Raw genomic sequence first — 24966 nt, 5'->3', positions numbered from 1 at the left:
TCAGTTCAATAGCAGTAGGGACACTTTCAATGTGTTAATCCAGTTTGTTTCCCGCTTCTCCATCCGTACTTTCAAAAATAAACTTAGGCCCCGTTTGGCTCACGGAATTTAATGGGATCCCGGCAGAATTAGAATTGAATTTAGACATGACGCGTGTCTAAATTCAATTCCAATTCCGCCGGAATCCCGTTGAATTCCGTGAGCCAAACGGGGCCTTAGGATTTGGAGCCGTTTCATCAACACAGATGGTTCAACAGTCGAATCAACATCTTATAAATTCAATAAGTATTTAATACAGTGGCAACTAAAATTTTGATATCATCTAAGCAATAAAATCAATACATACAGCCTGCATACTGTATATAGACGTATGACAGCTGAAACGAAATCAAGAGTGAACTCTCTTAACATAATCCTTACCACCCATAAACATCATCGCCTTATTCGTATTCACAAGATTGATTCTACATCTCGGTTTCTACTTTTTCTTCACCAACAATTCCCTCAACAATACCTAAATTCACTTTTGCACCTTCTAAATCACCTAATTGCATTTAAATATAACCGAGTTTCGAATCAATATAGCTCTAGCTATTGAGACACACTTTACCAAATGTTTAATTAAATCCAAACATACCACACTCAATTCGAAGGTCACATATTAACACTAGAAGTATAACATTACAATTTTTTGATACAATTTCTTCTTTCTTTAAAGAAAATTCATTTCAAAGGTCACATAAAAATTTACCCTTATTATACTTCAAAACACAATGCCCACTTAAGAAAGAAAGAAGAACCATTAACATCATTATAATATTCGCAACTAGATTCAACATCATTTAAGAAACGAAATACATAACACTACTGCTGTTGTAGCCAAAAGGTTTACCGAATTCACGGAAAATAGATATATAATTCCAAACAACTGATCTCTATATCCTCTGAGATCTATTTGAGATATATTTGAGCTACAGGTGAGACTCGATGGAACGTCAACAACTTCTTAGCAAGCCAAAATTTCTTACCAGTGTCGTACGAGTTAATAACAATCTTCTTTAGCAAAGGGGAACAAGCAAGTATATACTTTATCAACTGTGCTTCATTCGCTGAACCTCTGGAATCATCAATTACAACATTTTGAAGTTGCAACGGCCCCATTTTGCTGCAGTCAAAAACTAAAGAAGAACGTGTATATGTTGTGAAATCATAATCGTATGTAACCTGCATTGATATTTCAACTAAATTAGTACTACTTACACGTACACAACTATGGACACTATTTTAACATATATATGTATTCAACTCACCCTGATCTCAAGTGTGTGCAAATTTGGGGAGCCAGAAATCATTTCAATAACAAATGATACAAAATTATCACAACCAAAATCTACATGGGATAATTTAAGATCCCTGAGGCAAAGAAAGGTGTTAGGGACCTTCTGATCAACAGGGACATCAGGCGCTTCTGCTATGAACTGAAAGAAAAAGAAACATTAAAAGCCATTTAAATAAGTTTTAAATCTTTTAGTATGTAAAAACTGAAATGCCCATATTAACCGTACCTTGCACTCATTAAAATCAAGATTAAGCTCTTGAAGTTTTGTAAGAAGGCACATAAGTTGAATGATATCTAAACTTGTGATTGGTGTCGTCTTGTCAAGCACAAAACCCATTGACAAAGATAACACTTTAAGGTTTACAAGTTTTAGAATCACATCAAAATTCACTGCACATGTACTTGTGTCATCAATAATTTTTAGAATCTCAAGTAAGGGACACAGAGCGATAAAATTCCCACATTTCCCCTTATCAAAATCTATATTCTCCAAGTCTAAGCTTAACAGATTTGGAAAACCATGAAAAGTAGGCAGGAAACGGATAGCACATAAACGAAGCTTCAAATGTTTCAAACCCGTACATGTGAAAAGTTGGGATGGCAATTTAATTGGGGACTCATCGTCATTGAAATTAAGGAGTTCAAACTCTTGAAGTTCTTTTCTACATACAAACAAAACCCAATGATTCAAATCTTCAACATCCACGTGATAAGCATAGGGATCAGGCAAATAGAAAACGAACTTGGTTATAGTGCCTTTAAAGTGAAGCAGAAGTCTACCCAAACTACTATCACTTGCTTTCTTTCCATTTGGTCCATTTAGATACTCAAAGAACGCTTCATCAAACACGAGTTTGGTGAGCGCATTCCATTTACGCCTCCACGTTCTCGACAAGATATCAGTCCTCACTGCCTCTTGTAATGGCAAACGATCCAAAATATGAGTTATCACATTATCCGGCAGCCTACTAATAACATCATTTTCTGATGCAAACTTGGATTTTTTACCATCAACCGGTTCCATCATACTACATAATAGGAACATATGTAGTGTAAGCTAAATAAACCTATATTCAATAGGAATAATAGCACTATATTTTGGTAAATCCTAAGCTAACAAACGTAAGACTAGTGTAACCATTATCAGATTTCTAAACATAATTGGTATTTTTATTTATTTTAATTGGTAATTAAACACTAACACGTATTTCCAAAAATAAAAATAAATATAGTGGCTGATAGATAAAGTAAATTACGAGTAAACAGAGTATATAAACAAACCCGAACCTTGAAACGACCTCCAGTGCGTGACACTGCAACTTCCATTGATACCAAAACAAATATGATTATTCATTATAAAATGGATGTTACAAGTACTTGCTACCCTTAAAGTTTTGAGCATATAATTTTAATGTTTGATAAGGATTATAACTTTTATTTAGACACTTTATCAAATACAGAGTAATAACCTAACAGGTATCTTCAAATATGCTATATCTTTCATAAGGACACCATCTTCATTTTAATTACACATTTAGTTTCATTATTTTCTCCTAAGTACATTACATTTTTCAGCAATCGAACAATATATGTACCAACTAAATTCTCTTTTACATGATTTTAACATATATGTAAACACACTTATTTGTAATAATTCAAAATAATACGGAGTACTATATTTTAGAAGATTCTTGACTAGTTATCGTCATTTATAATACTTATTTCTTATGCCTTTAAAAAAATACTAGTTTTTAAATATATAAAAAAAAATAAGAGGGTTAAAGCTACAAATAGGCTATATACTTTCTCAAATGTCCCGATGTAGGCTATATACCCATTTTTGGTTCACCGTTCAAAATAAATACGTGTAATTTTTTGTTTTTTTTTAAAAGTGACGTAAACTAAATATAGTTTCTCTTTTGTTCCAATAAAGGCTATATAGTTTTGTTTTCCCAATGTAAACTATAAATACGATGACACGTCATCAACTTTACTTTATAGGTTGAAGGTTAAAAAAGTATAATTGTTTATATTAGTACATTTTTTTTTTAAATATATAGCCAGACAAAAATTGGTATAGAGCCTACATCGGCATATTTGAGAATTTAGAAAGTATATAGCCTTGTAGCTTTAACCCAAAATAAGATTCAATAAATTATTTTACATGAACTTTTGAGCTCAGATTATAAAGGCTCTCTAAAGTATCAAGGCAAGCTCAAGTTTGATACGATTCGAGTACAGATCTAAAAAAAAACAGTATTATACCACTAGATTTTTTGAATCTGTAATCATACTTAAGCTTGTAGTTGTAAAAGCCCCTTTGATTTTTCCACCTAACAGAGTAACAGTTTCGTATCAATTAGAAAACTGAATTAAGATAGAATATTGTTACCGTGATTACTTTTCAATGAAACATCAGTAATATTGGTGTACTAATAATCTCAGTATATAAGTAACCCACACATCGCAAGCTTAAAAAAGACACTACTGTAACGAAATACGAAAATTTGGAAGAAACCCTAACCTTGATATGATGCTCTCTTGTTAAAATGATCGATTACTATTTTTACACGTAAAAAGAAAGAAAGAATTACCAAGAGCTTGTGAATTTAAGGAAATAAAAATGATAATTAGAAATGAGATAAGAGAGAAGATGAGTGGTGATAATGAAAGTTTTTTTTTTTTTTTTTTTTCTTCCTTTTCTGAGATATGATTAATTTATTTGAGGTGTGTCAAAATGGTTTGTATGCGTGTAAAACATGTGCGAGTGGCAACATGAAACGAGGGAAAAACAAACCTAATGCTCACTCATTTCTATAAAGAAGTCTCACATAACTATTTATATCCATCTATATTAGACCGTTCGTATCGGGAGGCCACCAACGGCGTTGGCACCGACGTGGCAGCACCAAAACGCCGGCACCCCACCGTATCGCCGCATTTTTATGCCGCGTTTTTGCGGCGTTTTGCTGGGTGCAACGGCTACCCCAACGGTCGTTTAGGCGACGTGGCGAAATCCTATTGGTTTGCGAAATTGAGCCGTTGGAAATAAAAAAAAATTATTTATTTTCATATTTATCTATATATATACATACTCTATTATTCATTTTACACACACAAATAATATTTCTTTCTATATTTTTATTATTTAATCACAAACAATGGAAAATGCATGCAAAATGTTCGATTTTATCATTGATGATTCTGATGATGAAAAGGTGGTTAATTTTATTAAGAGTTTAACGGAAGAAGAGGTGGAGGGAGAAGCTAGTAGTTCACGAGTCCCTCGAACACGGGGTTATATTGCAAGGGATCGTGAAGATGCGGCTGTGAGGTTATACAATGATTATTTTTCGGAGATACCCGTGTATCCCGAAAAAAAATTCAAACGACGTTTTCGAATGAGTCGTGAATTATTTCTTCGAATCATCGAAGGTATATCTAACTTTAATAGTACAAATATTCCCGATTATTTCTTGTATTTTAGGGAACGTCCAGACGCAGTTGGTCGTCAAAGTTTGACGATCCTACAAAAGTGCACCGCGGCCATACGTCAAATGGCGCATGGAACTACACCAGATATGTTTGACGAATATATAAAAATTGGTGAGAAAACGGCTGCTTTATGTCTAGATAATTTTTGTAGATGCGTATTTTATTTGTTTGCTCCCGTTTATTTGAGAAAACCAACCGCAGATTGTAATGACCCGAACTTTTCCATGATTATATATTAAAAAATGAAAACTATATTTGCATGATTAAATGTTTCCAACATGTTAAGCAATCAAACTTGTTAAGACTTGATTTATTGAAATGAGTTTCATGTAGACAATTGACCACCCAAGTTGACCGGCGATTCACGAACGTTAAAACTTGTAAAAAGAACATGATATATATATATATATATATATATATATATATATATATATATATATATATATATATATATATAGCATGATATTATGATGAGTAAGTATCTCACCAAGTACATTAACAATGAGTTATATACATAAAATGAAAGTAGTGAATTAAGAAACGCGAAACGATATATATAACGGCTATCGTTACAACAACGTCTTACTAAATACATATGTATCATGTTAAGATATTAATACACTATGTTTAACATCATGAAATGATAATTACATATATCATTAAGCGTATTAACAATGAACTACACGAGTAAGATGAGACTACTAACTTAAGAATTTCGAAACAATACATATATGTAACGATTATCGTTGTAATAGTATTTTACACATATTTATATGATATTAATATTAAGATATATTAATACACCATGTTAACATGTTAACATAACAATTTAACATCTCATTTAAGTGTAATAACAATGAATCAATTACATTTAACAAGATCGTTAACTTAAAGGTTCCGAAACAACACTTACATATAACGACTAACGATGACTTAACGACTCAGTTAAATGTATATACATGTAGTGTATTAAGATGTATTAATACACTTTTGGAAGACTTCATGACATATATCAAAGTACTTCTACTTAACAAAAATGCTTACAATTACATCCTCATTCATTTTCATCAACAATTCTACTCGTATGCACCCGTATTCGTACTCTTACAATACACAGCTTCTAAGATGTATATACTATTGGTATATACACTCAATCATCAGCTCCTTAGCAGCCCATGTGAGTCATTAAATATGTGGAAACCATCATTTGACAACTAGCATGAAATATCTCACAAAATTACAAAAAATATTATAAATCATTCATGAATTATTTACATGAAAACAAACTTACACATCCTTTATATCTAATCCATATACCAACGACCAAAAACACCTACAAACACTTTCATTCTTCAATTTTCTTCATCTAATTGATCTCTCTCAAGTTCTATCTTCAAGTTCTAAGTGTTCTTCATAAATTCTATAAGTTCTAGTTTCATAAAATCAAGAATACTATCAAGTTTGCAAGATTATTTCCAAGCTTTCTAATCCAATCCAAGTAATCATCTAAGCTCAAGAAATCTTTCTTATTTACAGTAAGATATCTTTCTAATACAAGGTAATACTCATATTCAAACTTTGATTCAATTTCTATAACTATAACTATCTTATTTCGAGTGGAAATCTTACTTGAACTTGTTTTCGTGTCATGATTCTACTTCAAGAATTTTCAAGCCATCCAAGAATCCTTTGAAGCTAGATCAATTTTTGTCACTTCCAATAGGTTTACCTACTAAACTTGAGGTAGTAATGATGTTCATAACATCATTCGATTCATATATATAAAACTATCTTATTCGAAGATTTGAACATGTAATCACTAGAACATAGTTTAGTTAATTCTAAACTTGTTCGCAAACAAAGTTAATACTTCTAACTTGACTTTTAAAATCAACTAAACACATGTTCTATATCTATATGATATGCTAACTTAATGATTTAAAACCTGGAAACACGAAGAACGCCGTAAAACCGGACATACGCCGTCGTAGTGAAATCGGGGGCTGTTTTGGGTTAAAAAAAATAAAAAGTATCTTAATCTTTGAATTGAAAGTTTGTTTTCTGGAAAAATGATATTACATATGAACATGATACTATATCCAAAAATCATGGTTAAACACAAAGTGGAAGTATGTTTTTCAAAATGGTCATCAAGATGTCGATTTTTCGACGGAAATGACTACCTCTTTAAAAAATGACTTGTAACCTGTATTTCCGACTATAAACTTATACTTTTTCTGTTTAGTTTCATAAATTTCAGTTCATTATGAAACCATATCAACTTGAATCACTCAAAACGGATTTGAAACGAAAAAATGACGGGTAAAACAAAATTGGATAAACTTGCTAGTTTTAGCTACGAAAATTTTGTAACAAATCTAGACTAAACATATCCTAACTAATTTATATTGTATTATACATATTATGTAATCTTGGGATACCATAGACATATATACAATGTTTTGACATATCATATCGACCCATCTATATATATTATTTGGAACAACCATAGACACTCTATATGCAGTAATGTTTGAGTTAGCTATACAGGGTTGAGGTTGATTTCAAAAATATATATACTTTGAGTTGTGATCTAGCCTGAGACGTGTATACACTGGGTTGTGGATTATATATATATATATATATATATATATATATATATATATATATATATATATATATATATATATATATATATATATATATATTGATTTATTTCTGTATATCTAATTGTGGACAACTAGTTGTAGGTTACTAACGAGAACTGCTAACTTAACAAATTTAAATCATAAAAACGTAATAAAAAATGTTGTGAATATATTCCGATCATAAATTGATATATATGTACATATTTGTTATAGGTTCGTGAATCGACCAGTGGCCAAGTCTTACTTCCCGACGAAGTAAAAATCCGTGAAAGTGAGTTATAGTCCAACTTTTTAAATCTAATATTTTTGGGATGAGAATACATGCAGTTTTATAAATGTTTTACAAAATAGACACAAGTACGTGAAACTACATTCTAAGGTTGAATTATTAAACCGAATATGCCCTTTTTTAGTCTGGTAATCTAAAAATTAGGGAACAGACACCCTAATTGACGCGAATCCTAAAGATAGATCTATTGGGCCCAACAAGCCCCATCCAAAGTACCGGATGCTTTAGTACTTCGAATTTATCATGTCCGAAGGGAGTCCCGGAATGATGGGGATATTCTATATGCATCTTGTTAAGGTCAGTTATCAGGTTTTCACCATATGAATGATTTTTATCTCTATGCAGTTTGCGAAATGCCTGATACGAGATGTGTATTTATGAGAAATGAAATCTTGTGGTCTATTATTACAATTTGATAAATATATAGGTTAAACCTATAACTCACCAACATTTTTTGTTGACATTTTAAGCATGTTTATTCTCAGGTGATTGTTAAGAGCTTCCGCTGTTGCATACTAAATTAAGGACAAGATTTGGAGTCCATGCTTGTATAATATTGTTTAAAAACTGCATTCGAAGGCATATATTGATGTGTAATATTATTGTAAACCATTATGTAATGATCGTGTGAAAACGTTATATTTAAGATTATCATTATTTGATAATCGTAGTAATATTTTAAAAGTTATGGTTTGTTTTAAAATCGAATGCAGCCTTTGAAAAACGTCTCATATAGAGGTCAAAACCTCGCAACGAAATCAATTAATATGGAACGTTTATAATCAATATGAACGGGACATTTCAGTTGGTATCCGAGCGTTGGTCTTAGAGAACCAGAAATTTGCATTAGTGTGTCTAACCGAATTTGTTAGGATGCATTAGTGAGTCTGGACTTCGACCGTGTTTTCTTTAAAAACGATTGCTTAACATTTTTTTTTGTTGGAAACTATATATTATTAACATGTAAATATTATGTGATATATTAATCTCTTAACGTATTTGATATTGTGTGATAGATGTGTACCTCTAATACAAATCCCATCGACTCACCTAATAATAATGAAGAGTCGAATATATATTGGGAAGATTCACAAATTCCCGAAGAGGAACCGGAAGAAGAGGAACCGGAAGAAGAGGAACCCGAAGAAGAAGAGGTTCCGAGGGAGGAAATATTAGAAACCACTGAAAAACAGATAAATAAAAGAAAATCCTCAACCAATGGACCAAAATTAATAATGGTCAATGGTGTTTCCGCCGAGGAAGCAAAATATTGGGAAGATTACCAATTTTCCGATGAATCGGATCCCGATGAGGATTCCGATGATGTTATAGAAATTACCCCGACACAATTTGAAAAGGGAAAAGAAAATAATAAGGAAAAAGGCATAAAAATAGAAAAATACGAGTCCAACCCCGATGACCTCTATGTTAACATAAAATGTCCCGATGGAAAATACCGTCAACACCTGTATTTCTTAAGTTTTAGCTATAACCCGGGAACATCTAAGTCACCGGGTCCTTCTAGACCATTTGTGAAAAGAACGGCTCGTATTAGGGGAGCACCATATATCCCTAGGAAATTAGCGAAACAAACCAAGTCCGAAGAAGAAGAAACAAGTGAGTCGGAATAAAGAGTTGTAATCATGCAGTGTAATATATGTAATATAAGTGTGCTTGTACTTTCATGTTATATGTAAAAAAAATTGCTTGTATTATTTGATAATTATCTTTTACGAATCTAATTCTCGTCTGTTTTACAGTATAAAAACACAATTGACATTAAGGATAGACAACCAAATATTTTAGAAGACCTACCCGGGGACATGATTGATGAAATCTTGTCTAAAGTCGGTCAGAATTCATCGGCACAATTATTTACGGCAAAATTAGTTTGTAGAACATTTGAAGAACGTTCCAGGCATGCCTTAGTTTATAAAAGGCTTTCATTCGAAAGATGGGGTATATCACATTGGGGACACCGTAAGTTATGCCGTGTTTTCTTTAAAGCGTTAAATGCGGGGAACCCAAATGCAATTTTATGCTACGGGTTAAGAACCTATTTTGACTCAACATATCCCAACGTAGGACTTCGTGAGTTAGAAAGAGCTTCTAACATGCAACATAAAGAAGCATGTTATGCTTACGGGTTAGTGATGTTCGCTTCTCACCAAAGTGAGAAAAGAACATCAGATTACAATTTTTAAATAAAACCTTCCCACAAGTGACGGATTCAGTAGTTGGGGTGAGAAACAAGGTTTTTAGATTATTACGGGGCTGTTGGGCATTACGAAACCCTCGTCCCTTTGACGACGTTACAACATGCTGTCTTGTCAACGGCCACAACGGTTATGTTCCACAAGACCAAGGATGGGAAGTAGTCTTAGTAAAACCAGAATGCATGACTTGTTTCTGGACTTATGAATTACGTGTTTTATTGCCTTTGCTGAACGACTTGCGTATTAACTAGGATTGTTGTCATAACTGTTTTGTATCAAAGTTATTGTGTGCTATATTTCATGCTATATGTATAATAGAGGCATTGTAAGTTTGTAAAATATTGTATAATAGTTTGAACTCGAAATATTATTATAATCAGTTTTTCATATAGAATTGTAGTAGTTGAATTGTATATTAGCTACTAAGTATGAACTTAACGGGTAGGTACTACCCGAATTAAAACTATAAAACGCTAATATGAAGAAAAAACTTTTATAAATGAGTTCATACTATGCTACGGCATACTATTGACTACTCTTAATATTCTATATGATTAACTTAATTCTTTTGGGCTATTTTTGAAGGAAATGGCACCGACGACTCGTCAGAATTTGAACATGAGCGAGGAAGACTTCCGTATTTTCCTTGTAGCAAACATAGCGGCAGTACAGGCTGCAATGCAAAACAACAACAATAACTCTGAATCTAGCAATGCAAATAACGCCACAAGAAATCGTGTAGGATGTTCCTACAAAGAATTCATTGCCTGTAAACCTCTGGAATTCAATGGAACCGAGGGTCCAATCGGATTGAAACGGTGGACCGAAAAGGTTGAATCGGTGTTTTCCATAAGTAAGTGTACTGAAGAAGACAAAGTAAAGTACGCTACACATACCTTCACAGGTACTGCGTTAACATGGTGGAATACCTATCTAGAACAAGAGGGACAAGATGCTGCGTACGTACTACCGTGGTCAGCATTCAAACATATGATGATTGAGCAGTATCGTCCCAGAAACGAGGTCAATAAGCTCTAAGTAGAGCTTAAGGGATTACGAACACAAGGATTCGATATTACCACATACGAACGACGATTCACGAAGTTATGTTTATTGTGCCCAAGAGCGTTCAAAGATGAAGAGGAGAAAATCGACGCATTTGTAAAAGGGTTACCAGAAAGGATCCAAGAAGATATAAGTTCACACGAGCCCGCCTCCATACAAAAGGCGAGTCGAATGGCTCATAAACTCATAAATCAGATTGAGGAAAGAATTAAAGAGCAGGCGGCCGAAGAAGCCAACACGAAACAAATCAAGAGAAAGTGGGAAGAAACCAGGGACAAGGGTCATAATTTTAACAATCAACACATCAATCACAACTTCAATCGCACCAAATTTCGCAACAACAACAACCATCTTAACAACAATAACCATCTCAACAACAATAACCATTACAACCACCGTCTCAACAATAATAACAATCGCAACAACAACCATTTCAATAACAACAAACAACAGAAACAACCATGCTTCAGGTGTGCAGAGTACCATCCGAATGTGTTCTGCACAACATTTTGCACCAAGTGTAAGAGAAGTGGTCATGGCGCGGCAAAATGTGAGGTTTACGGACCAAAGAACAACAAAAATAAAGAAACAAATAATGTCGGAACAAATAATACCGACGCATTTTGTTATAAATGTGGAAAACCGGGCCACATTATTAGAAATTGCCCAAACCAAGGGAATACTAATGGGCAAGGCCGTGGAAGGGTTTTCAATATTAATGCGGCAGAAGTGCAGGAAGACCCGGAGCTTTTAACGGGTACGTTTTTTATTGACAATACATATGCTTATGTTTTATTTGATTCGGGTGCGGATAGAAGCTATATGAGTAGAGATTTTTGTGCTAAATTAAGTTGTCTACTGATGCCTTTGGATAATAAATTTTTACTCGAATTAGCAAACGGTAAATTAATTACAGCAGATAATATATGTCGGAATCGAGAAATTAAGCTGGTTAGTGAAACATTTAAGATTGATTTGATACCAGTAGAGTTAGGAAGTTTTGATGTGATAATTGGCATGGACTGGTTGAAAAAGGAGAGAGCAGAGATCGTATGTTACAAAAATGCAATTCGCATTGTACGGGAAAAAGGAAAACCCTTAATGGTGTACGGAGAAAAGAGCAACGCGAAGCTAAATCTTATTAGTAATTTGAAGGCGCAAAAGCTAATAAGAAAAGGTTGCTATGCTGTTTTAGCACATGTCGAGAAAGTACAAACAGAAGAAAAGAACATCAATGATGTTCCCGTCGCAAAAGAATTTCCCGATGTATTTCCGAAAGAATTACCGGGACTACCTCCACACCGATCCATTGAATTTCAAATAGATCTTGTACCAGGAGCTTCACCAATAGCGCGTGCTCCATACAGACTCGTACCCAGCAAAATGAAGGAACTCCAAAGCCAATTACAAGAACTTTTAGAGCGTGGTTTCATTCGACCAAGCACATCACCATGGGGAGCTCCTGTTTTGTTTGTCAAAAAGAAGGATGGTACATTCAGGTTGTGTATCGACTACCGAGAGTTGAACAAACTTACCATCAAGAACCGTTATCCACTACCGAGAATCGATGACTTATTTGATCAACTACAAGGTTCGTCGGTTTATTCGACGATCGATTTACGTTCTGGATATCATCAAATGCGGGTGAAGGAGGATGATATTCTGAAAATAGCTTTTAGGACGCGTTACGGTCATTACGAGTTTATGGTTATGCCATTTGGTTTGACTAATGCACCAGCTGTGTTCATGGACCTTATGAACCGAGTGTGTGGACCATATATTGACAAGTTTGTCATTGTTTTCATCGATGACATACTTATCTACTCAAAGAATGATCAAGAGCACGGAGAACATTTGAGGAAAGTGCTAGAGTTGTTGAGGAAAGAAAAACTGTACGCTAAGTTTTCAAAGTGTGCATTTTGGTTGGAAGAAGTTCAATTCCTCGGTCACATAGTGAACAAAGATGGTATTCAGGTGGATCCGGCAAAGATTGAAACCATTAAAAAATGGAAAACCCCGAAAACTCCGAAACACATACGCCAATTTTTAGGACTAGCTGGTTACTACAGAAGATTCATCCAAGATTTTTCCAAAATAGCAAAACCCTTAACTGCATTAACGCATAAAGGGAAGAAATTTGAATGGAAGGATGAACAAGAAAAAGCATTTCAATTGTTGAAGAAAAAGTTAACTACGGCACCTATATTGTCATTGCCTGAAGGGAATGATGATTTTGTGATATATTGTGACTCCTCAATGCAAGGCCTCGGTTGTGTATTAATGCAAAGAACGAAGGTAATTGCTTATGCGTCCAGACAATTGAAGATTCACGAGCAAAATTATACGACTCACGATTTGGAATTGGGCGCCGTTGTTTTTGCATTAAAGACTTGGAGGCACTACTTATATGGGGTCAAAAGTATTATATATACCGACCACAAAAGTATCCAACACATATTTAATCAAAAACAACTGAACATGAGGCAGCGTAGGTGGATTGAGTTATTGAATGATTACGATTTCGAGATTCGTTACCACCCGGGGAAGGCGAATGTGGTAGCTGATGCCTTGAGTAGAAAGGACAGAGAACCTATACGGGTAAAAGCTATGAATATAATTATTCGTACTAACCTTACTACTCAAATAAAGGAGGCGCAACAGGGAGTTGTAAAAGAAGGGAATTTGAAGAATGAAATACCCAAAGGATTGGAGAAACACCTTAATATTCGAGAAGACGAAACCCGGTATAGAGCTGAAAGAATTTGGGTACCAAAGTTTGGAGATGTGAGAGAAATGGTACTTGGAGAATCACATAAAACCAGATACTCAATACATCCCAGAGCGAGAAAGATGTACAAGGATCTCAAGAAACATTTTTGGTGGCCGGGTATGAAAGCTAATATTGTGAGATATGTAGGAGAATGTTTGACGTGTTCTAAGGTCAAAGCTGAACATCAAAAACCATCAGGTCTACTTCAACAACCTGAAATCCCGAAATGGAAATGGAAAAACATTACCATGGATTTCATTACTAAATTGCCAAGGACTGCAAGTGGTTATGATACTATTTGGGTAATAGTCGATCGTCTCACCAAATCAGCACATTTTCTGCCAATGAGTGAAGATGACAAAATGGAGAAATTGACGCGATTAAACTTGAAAGAAGTTGTCTCCAGACATGGAATACCAATCTCTATTATCTCTGATAGGGATGGCAGATTTGTTTCAAGGTTTTGGCAGACATTACAGCAAGCATTATGAACTCGTCTAGACTTGAGTACTGCCTATCATCCACAGACTGATGGGCAGAGCAAAAGGACAATACAAATGCTTGAAGACATGCTACGAGCATGTGTTATTGATTTTGGAAACAGTTGGGATCGACATCTACCATTAGCAGAATTTTCCTACAACAACAGTTACCACTCAAGTATCGAAATGGCACCGTTCGAAGCACTTTATGGTAGAAAGTGCAGATCTCCGATTTGTTGGAATGAATTGGGGGATATACAGATTACGGGTCCAGAGATAATCCAAGAAACTACCGAGAAAATTACCCAAATTCAACAACGGTTAAAAACCGCTCAGAGTCGATAAAAGAGCTACGCGGACCTTAAAAGGAAAGGTATAGAATTTGAAATTGGAGAGATGGTCATGCTTAAGGTTTTTCCTTGGAAAGGCATTGTTCGATTTGGTAAACGGGGGAAACTAAATCCAAGATACATTGGACCATTCAAGATTTTAGATCGTGTCGGACCAGTAGCCTACCGACTTGAATTACCTCAACAACTCAAAAATGTACATAATACCTTTCACGTCTCGAATCTGAAGAAGTGCTTAGATAAAGAAGATCTCACTATTCCTTTAGACGAAAATAAAATCAACGAAAAACTACAATTCGTTGAAGAACCTGTCGAGATAATGGATCATGAGGTTAAAAGGCTCAAGCAAAATAAGATACCGATCGTCAAGGTTCGATGGAATGCTCGTAGGGGACCCGAGTTCACCTGGGAGCATGAAGATCAAATGAAGCTGAAATACCCGTACCTATTTCTAGAAGATTCGTCAACACCTCCAACAGCTTAAAATTTCGGGACGAAATTTATTTAACGGGTAGGTACTGTAGTGACCCGAACTTTTCCATAATTATATATTAAATGAAAACTATATTTGCATGATTAAATGTTTCCAACATGTTAAGCAATCAAACTTGTTAAGACTTGATTTATTGAAATGAGTTTCATGTAGACAATTGACCACCCAAGTTGACCGGCGATTCACGAACGTTAAAACTTGTAAAAACAACATGATATATATATATATATATATATATATATATATATATATATATATATATATATATATATATATGTATATGTATATATATATATGTATATGTATATATATATATATATATATATATATATATATATATATATATATATATATATATATATATATATATATATATATATATATATATATATATATATATATATATATATAACATGATATTATGATGAGTAAGTATCTCACCAAGTACATTAACAATGAGTTATATACATAAAATGAAAGTAGTGAATTAAGAAACGCGAAACGATATATATAACGGATATCGTTACAACAACGTCTTACTAAATACATATGTATCATGTTAAGATATTAATACACTATGTTTAACATCATGAAATGATAATTACATATATCATTAAGCGTATTAACAATGAACTATACGAGTAAGATGAGACTACTAACTTAAGGATTTCGAAACAATACATATATGTAACGATTATCATTGTAATAGTATTTTACACATATTTATATGATATTAAGATATATTAATACACCATGTTAACATGTTAACATAACAATTTAACATCTCATTTAAGTGTAATAACAATGGATCAATTACATTTAACAAGATGATTAACTTAAAGGTTCCGAAACAACACTTACATATAATGACTAACGATGACTTAACGACTCAGTTAAATGTATATACATGTAGTGTATTAAGATGTATTAATAAACTTTTGGAAGACTTCATGACATATATCAAAATACTTCTACTTAACAAAAATGCTTACAATTACATCCTCATTCATTTTCATCAACAATTCTACTCGTATGCACCCGTATTCGTACTCGTACAATACATAGCTTCTAAGATGTATATACTATTGGTATATACACTCAATCATCAGCTCCTTAGCAGCCCATGTGAGTCATTAAACATGTGGGAACTATCATTTGGCATGAAATATCTCACAAAATTACAAAAAATATTATAAATCATTCATGAATTATTTACATGAAAACAAACTTACACATCCTTTATATCTAATCCATATACCAACGACCAAAAACACCTACAAACACTTTCATTCTTCAATTTTATTCATCTAATTGATCTCTCTCAAGTTCTATCTTCAAGTTCTAAGTGTTTTTCATAAATTCTATAATTTCTAGTTTCATAAAATCAAGAATACTATCAAGTTTGCAAGATTACTTCCAAGCTTTCTAATCCAATTCAAGTAATCATCTAAGCTCAAGAAATCTTTCTTATTTACAGTAAGATATCTTTCTAATATAAGATAATACTCATATTCAAACTTTGATTCAATATCTATAACTATAACTATCTTATTTCGAGTGGAAATCTTACTTGAACTTGTTTTCGTGTCATGATTTTACTTCAAGAATTTTCAAGCCATCCAAGAATCCTTTGAAGCTAGATCAATTTTTGTCACTTACAGTAGGTTTACCTACTAAACTTAAGGTAGTAATGATGTTCATAACATCATTTGATATATATATATATATATATATATATATATATATATATATATATATATATATATATATATATATATATATATATATATAACTATCTTATTCGGAGATTTGAACATGTAATCACTAGAACATAGTTTAGTTAATTCTAAACTTGTTCGCAAACAAAGTTAATCCTTCTAACTTTACTTTTAAAATCAACTAAATACATGTTCTATATCTATATGATATGCTAACTTAATGATTTAAAACCTGGAAATACGAAGAACACCGTAAAACCGAACATACGCCGTCGTAGTGAAATCGGGGGCTGTTTTGGGTTAAAAAAATAAAAAGTATCTTAATCTTTGAATTGGAAGTTTGTTTTCTGTAAAAATTATATTACATATGAACATGATACTATATCCAAAAATCATGGTTAAACACAAAGTGGAAGTATGTTTTTCAAAATGGTCATCAAGATGTCGATTTTTCGACGGAAATGACTACCTCTTTAAAAAATGACTTGTAACCTGTATTTCCGACTATAAACTTATACTTATTCTGTTTAGTTTCATAAATTTCAGTTCATTATGAAACCATAGCAACTTGAATCATTCAAAACGGATTTGAAACGAAGAAATGACGGGTAAAACAAAATTGGATAAACTTGCTAGTTTTAGCTACGAAAATTTTGTAACAAATCTAGACTAAATATATCCTACCTAATTTAAATTGTATTATACATATTATGTAATCTTGAGATACCATAGACACGTATACAATGTTTTGACATATCATATCGACCCATCTATATATATTATTTGGAACAACCATAGACACTCTATATGCAGTAATGTTTGAGTTAGCTATACAGGGTTGAGGTTGATTCCAAAAATATATATACTTTGAGTTGTGATCTAGCCTGAGACGTGTATACACTGGATCGTGGATTGATTCAAGATATATATATATATATATATATATATATATATATATATATATATATATATATATATATATATATATATCTATATATATATATATATATATATATATATTGATTTATTTCTGTATATCTAACTGTGGACAACTAGTTGTAGGTTACTAACGAGGACTGCTAACTTAACAAATTTAAATCATAAAAACGTAATAAAAAATATTGTGAATATATTCCGATCATAAATTGATATATATGTACATATTTTTTATAGGTTCGTGAATCGACTAGTGGCCAAGTCTTACTTTCCAACGAAGTAAAAATCTGTGAAAGTGAGTTATAGTCCCACTTTTTAAATCTAATATTTTTGGGATGAGAATACATGCAGTTTTATAAATGTTTTACAAAATAGACACAAGTACGTGAAACTACATTCTATGGTTGAATTATTAAACCGAATATGCCCCTTTTTAGTCAGGTAATCTAAGAATTAGGGAACATACACCCTAATTGACGCGAATCCTAAAGATAGATCTATTGGGCCCAACAAGCCCCATCCAAAGTACCGGATGCTTTAGTACTTCGAATTTATCATGTTCGAAGGGAGTCCCGGAATGATGGGGATATTCTATATGCATCTTGTTAAGGTCGGTTACCAGGTGTTCACCATATGAATGATTTTTATCTCTATGAAGCATGTGAAATGACTGATACGAGATGTGTATTTATGAGAAATGAAATCTTGTGGTCTATTATTACAATTTGATAAATATATAGGTTAAACCTATAACTCACCAACATTTTTTGTTGACGTTTTAAGCATGTTTATTCTCAGGTGATTGTTAAGAGCTCCCGCTCTTGCATACTAAATTAAGGACAAGATTTGGAGTCCATGCTTGTATAATATTGTTTAAAAACTACATTCGAAGGCATATATTGATGTGTAATATTATTGTAAACCATTATGTAATGGTCGTGTGAAAACGCTATATTTAAGATTATCATTATTTGATAATCGTCGTAATATTTTAAAAGTTATGGTTTGTTTTAAAATCGAATGCAGCCTTTGAAAAACGTCTCATATAGAGGTCAAAACTTCGCAACGAAATCAATTAATATGGAACGTTTATAATCAATATGGACGGGACATTTCACAGATGATATTGCCCGACTTTATAATTTTCACGAACAAAAACATGGTCTACCGGGTATGCTCGGTAGTATAGATTGTATGCATTGAAAATGGAAAAATTGTTCAATTGCTTGGCAAGGACAATATACTCGAGGTGATCAAAAAGGCCCATCTATTATGCTTGAAGCAGTGGCTTCTCAAGATTTGTGGATATGGCATGCATTCTTTGGTATGGCTGGTGCAAACAACGACATTAACGTTTTAAAGTTTTCACCGTTGTTTAACACTATTAAAGAGGGCACTGCTCCACCTTCATCGTTTAATGTAAACGGTCATCACTACGATAGAGGGTATTACCTAGGTGATGGTATATACCCAGATTGGGCTATGCTGGTCAAAGCTCCCCACAATCCAATTGATGAACAGCGTAAAAAGTTTAAATGGTTTCAAGAAAGTGCAAGGAAAGATATTGAACGTGCATTTGGAGTACTACAAGGTAGATTTGCCATGTTAAAGACTCCGGCAAGATCTAAGGACTTCAACAAAATTAGAAGACATATGTACGCTTGTGTTGTATTACATAACATGATTCAAGAAAATAACGGTTTTGTGATTTCGAAAAGGGATGAAAAAATGATTGCTCACCCAAGTAACCGACCTAGAAGGTTGGAAAGGAATTTGAGGGATCGAGATGCCGGGATTAAGGAAATCAGAGATAAGCAAGTTCACAATCGGTTGGAGTCAGATTTAACCGAGCACGTTTGGAACTTATCACCTTATTTTCGTAGCGCTAATATTAATATTGATAATTAGTAATCTATTATGTATTTTATATTTTCGTTTATGAATTTAAAATTGATGTATTGTTTTAGGAATTAAATGTACTTTATTTTCATTAATAAAAAGTAGCCGTTTATTTCATTCATTCGCAAACATACGATTACATTATTTTCCTAAAAATTGAAAAACAACTTAGTTCCTAAAACGATTACATTATTTTCCTAACGGCTATCTTCAACAAGCACGTTCATCAATCAGATAAGTAATCGTAGATATCATATTGCTGAAATCCGCCATCGCTACTCGAAGATGAAGCAACTTCTCTTGGCGAATCAGAAAGAGCGTAGCTTTCATCCCGAAATTCGGTATAAATCGTCATTGGTTGCCTACGGACCAAAGCTTTTCCAATCAAAGCATAATAATCGTGGTCATCTTCAAGTAGTGTGGCGGGAACTCCAGGTCTTTTGAAATACCATACTTTTCTGACTGGGTATGGTATGTCTTGATGGAGAACTGCAAGCAAACTTTGAAAATAACGATACTCACGTACATTAATATAATAATCACGTGTTGAGTCCGGTGTATAATTCATCAATCCTTCTTCAAATTCACCTCCGTAATGAACTTTTACGCAAACATTCAACGGATTCATTTTGAAATTTGAGAGAAATTATATAGATTTTAAGGAGAAATGAAAATGAAGTGTCTGTTATAGTTTGTGATGGGTGGGTGTTTATATAGGAAAAAATATAGCCGTTTGAAAAAAAATTCAAACGGTTGGAAATATAGTCGTTGAATTTAAATAATATTTTTAAAAATTTAATATAATCATATTAATAATAAAAATAAAAATAAAATAAAACAAAAAAATAAAACAGAAAAATACAAAATTAAATGTCACATCAGCATTCCACTAACACAACGCCAACTCACAACACCAACTCACAACACCACCACTACTCCACTCAACAACACAACACGTCCTAGTCATCAAAAAAGTGCAAAAAGTGCACAACACGAACTCACAACACCAACTCCCACTACAAATGGTCTTACTCTCACAGGGCGGTCTCGAAAATAGCCGGTCACGAGAATTTCAGGGCGTTGAACGAGGCGATAAAGAAGTCTCTAACAAATAATGTAAGTTATTTTAGAAAATCACAACTAACGTCATATCAATAACATAAAAATATAGCATTAGAATCACATACCATAATAGCTAAGCAATGATTCTTGAAGCTCTTCTTGCATTCTTAGAGCACTGGGTGTGGTGACGCGTCAGTTCAGTGCTAGTTCAGTGTCTTGCTGATGACTGGACGCTGACTGGACTGACATTGTAAACTGACATTGGTGAAAAAATAGGGGAATTGAGAAGATGGTCAGTTCAGTGTCTTGGAGAGAGAATATATTTATATTTATATTATTTATTTCATTTTGTTAAGCTTGTAATGTTCAAAAATTCAAAAAATGGGACCACATATGCATTTTTGGCCGACGTCTTGCCCAAGACTTTGGAAGAAGACTTTGGGAGAAGACACTGAAATGGTGTGGGGGTGACATTTAAAGTCAGCATCGACGCTGGGGTGACTTTACCACACCTCATGCTCTTAATAGCAAATTGTTTAATCACCTATTCACAATTTATACACTGTATGTAGTGCATCAACTTCAAACTTTTTCATTGCTTCATCGTGTCTTTTTCTCTTAAGTTTTTCAGCACCGGATAATTGTTTAGGAGTTATGTCTAATCATATTAACCAAATCAATGACCAATTAATCATACAAGGATACTTGGTTTATCTTATATCTTACCACGAAAAATACAACAACATACAAATCAATAAGATATATAAAATTAATTAATTAGAAGTTTGCAACTATACTTATTAAAGGCGCTGATGATTCATCACGGATCTTGAACATATCTCATGGGAGGGGCGAAAAATTTTAATACATAAAACTTAGTTTAAAACGGTCATATTCAATGATTTTCTAATCTAACATTTAAATTAGAAAATATAAATTTTACCAACGACAATCCTTAGGCTATCATTAATCTATGAAAGTATATAGGGATGGCAAAAATACCCATAATCGATGGGTAAACCCGAAACCCGATATTATTGTTCCGGGTATGGGTGTATGTTCACTTTTTTTCGCGGGTTCGGGTTCGGGTTTGGTTTTAAATAAAAACTCATATACCCGACTCGCATGCCCGATCCATATACCCGATTAGTTTATTCAATATATTATATTAAAAGTTACAAACAAATACCAATATGGGCTTATATCCTACTAGCCTACTTCATAAGGCCCACCAATATCGACAAGAAAAACATGCATACATTACATCCGAGTACAGACATGTAACTGAGATTAATCCTTGGATGTTGCTATGAACAAGCTGCACATCAAGATTCTTTAACATTTAATTCTTTAACATTTTAATCTCAGTTAGTAATGTAGTTTATAAATTCTTTAACATTTAATTTAATTCGATTTGAATTAAATGGTTACCCGATTATCCTTGGGGAATCCGTTACCCGACGGTTAATTAGTTAATGGTTACCCGCCGGGTATGGTACCGGGTTTGGGAGTGAGTTTCTTAATTGGGTTTGGGTTTGGTATTACCTATACCCGACCAAACCCGACCCGATGTCATCCCTAAAAGTATACTACAATTTAATAATTGTCACTATAAAGTCAACGTGTAACCACCATCTACAATTATTTTATGCATGTTAATGACATCCCTACGTTAACAAATTCTTAAAAGTATTAATATTTAATATTATATTTAACTTGAATTTGATTAATTCATCAATTCTTTCTTCATCAAAAATATAATATTGTAAAAAATATATATATACATATTTTAAAAGTTTAAAATAAAATTTTAAACCCTCATGTTACTTGTTTAATTAGTCAGTAAATTTTGAGTTTAATATAAATATACATGTTGACTACGATTTAATTTGTGCAAAAGATGACAAGATGTTAAAAATTGAAGGGTGAAAATTGTGTTTTTCTAAATATCAGAAGGTTTTGACAAAAAGTTAAAACTAGTTGTGGAGCCCTCGCTTCGCGCCGGGGGCTCCGTTTTCAATGCGAGTTAAAAAAAAAAAGTCTTGATCTATTTTGTAAAAAAGAATTTTTTTCGACATCTAACATTGAAGGGTTGTTCCTTTTGTGAAAGTTGCTTCTTTTATCGTTGAGGAAGAAAAGAGAAAAAAAAATTAGTTGACTTTTTTGTAAAAAAGTATTTTTTTCGACATCTTTTGATAATATTGAAGGGTTGGTTCTTTTACGAAAGTTGCTTATTTTATCGTTGGGGAAAAAAAAAATTGTAAAAAAGAATGTTTTTTGACATCTTTTGGTAACATTGAAGGGTTGTTCATTTTATGAAAGTTGTCTTTTTTATCGTTGAGGAAGAAAAGAGAGAAAAAAAAGTTAGTTGATTTTTTTGTTAAAAATTATTTTTTCCGACATCTTTTGGTAACATTGAAGGGTTGGTGCTTTTACGAAAGTTGCTTATTTTATCGTTGAGGACAAAAAAAAGATGAAATGACGAAAATACCCTTGATTACTATTGATGAATAGTGAAATAATGTTTTGTCTGTTAATATATATATATATATATATATATATATATATATATATATATATATATATATATATATATATATATATATATATATATATATATATATATTAGATCATAAATACACTACTTGCTTAAAATTTTGGGGAGGCTAGCACCCTTTCATGCCTCCCCTAAATGATCCTCTATGCTGATGAATGAACTTTTTTTTTTTTTTGAAAAGTCAAAATTCCATTAACCCAAAAGCATTTACATAATGATCCCTGAGAAGCAGAATAACTCGACCTATGTAATCTGTACATCACGAATGCTATACTATACAGGGCATATATACAACCAACTTTGACTAACTATAATGAGACCTAAGTCCCTGGAAACAGAAATGTTGGACAGCACCAATTATCTTCATCCTACACCAACACGATTTGTCGATCCAATTGAGTAGAACGAAGGGTTTATGAGCCATTGATGCCACTCGACTGTAGTGACCCGAACTTTTCCATGTTTATATATATTAAATGAAATTGATATTTACATGATTAAGTGTTTCCAACATGTTAAGCAATCAAACTTATTAAGACTTGATTAATTGGAATAGGTTTCATATAGACAAATGACCACCCAAGTTGACCGGTGATTCACGAACGTTAAAACTTGTAAAAACTATACGATAACATATATATGGTTATATATATAGTTAACATGATTTTATTATAAGTATGTATCTCATTAGGTATTTTAACAATGAGTTATATACATAAAAATGAGACTATTAAATTAAGAAACTCGAAAACAATATATATAACGATTATCGTTATAACGTCTTACTAGGTACATATGAATCCTATTAAGATATTGATACACTTGGTTAATTATGTTAAATGATAAGTAAATATATCATTAAGTGTATTAACAATGAACTACATATGTAAAAATAAGATTACTAACTTAATGATTTTGAAACGAGACATATATGTAACGATTATCGTTGTAACGACATTTAATGTATATAGATCATATTAAGAGATATTCGTACATCATAATATCATGATAATATAATAATTTAAAATCTCATTTGATATTATGAACATTGGGTTAACAACATTTAACAAGATCGTTAACCTAAAGGTTTCAAAACAACATTTACATGTAACGACTAACGATGACTTAACGACTCAGTTAAAATGTATATACATGTAGTGTTTTAATATGTATTCATACACTTTTGAAAGACTTCAAGACACTTATCAAAATACTTCTACTTAACAAAAATGCTTACAATTACATCCTCGTTCAGTTTCATCAACAAATCTACTGGTATGCACCCGTATTCGTACTCGTACAATACATAGCTTTTAGATGTATGTACTATTGGTATATTGTAACAACCCGACTTCATAACCCAAAAACGCGTACCAAAAAAAAAAAATTTAAGGCAGTGCATCTGGACGGCGTCCAGCTCAGAAGGGTGGGACGGCGTCCAGAGTTTTGGGACGGCGTCCAGCTTAACCAACTGGGACGGCGTCCAAGGAATTGGGACGGCGTCCCAATGGCCTTCCAGCCACTGATCACGGATCCAACTCACATGAGCGGAAAACCCGCTTCCCGACACTTTCAAACGAAAACCTTTTTACCACAAGTCAATATAAATGAAACTAAGAGATTTTCATCATCAAATCAAGTTTTACA

At 32.9% G+C, this 24966-nt stretch overlaps 3 protein-coding genes across 5 annotated transcripts in view; 1 reads left to right on the top strand and 2 right to left on the bottom strand.

The window, feature by feature from the left end:
• The window catches only part of LOC139896986 (F-box/FBD/LRR-repeat protein At1g13570-like), a 302934-nt gene that overhangs the window by 129496 nt on the left and 148472 nt on the right, over window positions 1-24966 (bottom strand). The window lies entirely within an intron of this gene.
• LOC139896983 (F-box/FBD/LRR-repeat protein At1g13570-like) lies at window positions 710-4006 on the bottom strand. Of its 3 annotated transcripts, XM_071879621.1 has the most exons (5): window positions 3864-3980; window positions 2627-2652; window positions 1566-2367; window positions 1311-1478; window positions 712-1224 (listed from the first exon to the last, which is right to left on the bottom strand). In XM_071879621.1, the coding sequence occupies exons 3-5, from the start codon at window positions 2364-2366 to the stop codon at window positions 952-954; spliced, it is 1242 nt and encodes a 413-aa protein (XP_071735722.1). In that variant the 5' UTR covers window position 2367; window positions 2627-2652; window positions 3864-3980; the 3' UTR covers window positions 712-951. The 3 variants fall into 3 exon arrangements, with proteins under 3 accessions (XP_071735721.1, XP_071735722.1, XP_071735723.1); XM_071879620.1 differs by lacking the exon at window positions 3864-3980 and having other exon boundaries at window positions 710-1224; window positions 2596-3223; XM_071879622.1 differs by lacking the exon at window positions 2627-2652 and having other exon boundaries at window positions 3864-4006.
• LOC139900581 (protein ALP1-like) lies at window positions 19074-19709 on the top strand. Its single transcript, XM_071883347.1, has one exon. It carries the CDS (start codon window positions 19074-19076, stop codon window positions 19707-19709), a length of 636 nt encoding a protein of 211 aa, XP_071739448.1.

This window comes from Rutidosis leptorrhynchoides, chromosome 3 (genome assembly GCF_046630445.1).
Source record: "Rutidosis leptorrhynchoides isolate AG116_Rl617_1_P2 chromosome 3, CSIRO_AGI_Rlap_v1, whole genome shotgun sequence".
In the NCBI taxonomy this organism is placed as follows: Eukaryota; Viridiplantae; Streptophyta; class Magnoliopsida; order Asterales; family Asteraceae; genus Rutidosis; species Rutidosis leptorrhynchoides.
The sequence above is the reverse complement of the archived record's forward strand: the minus strand, read 5'-3'. Positions and strand labels throughout refer to the sequence as shown.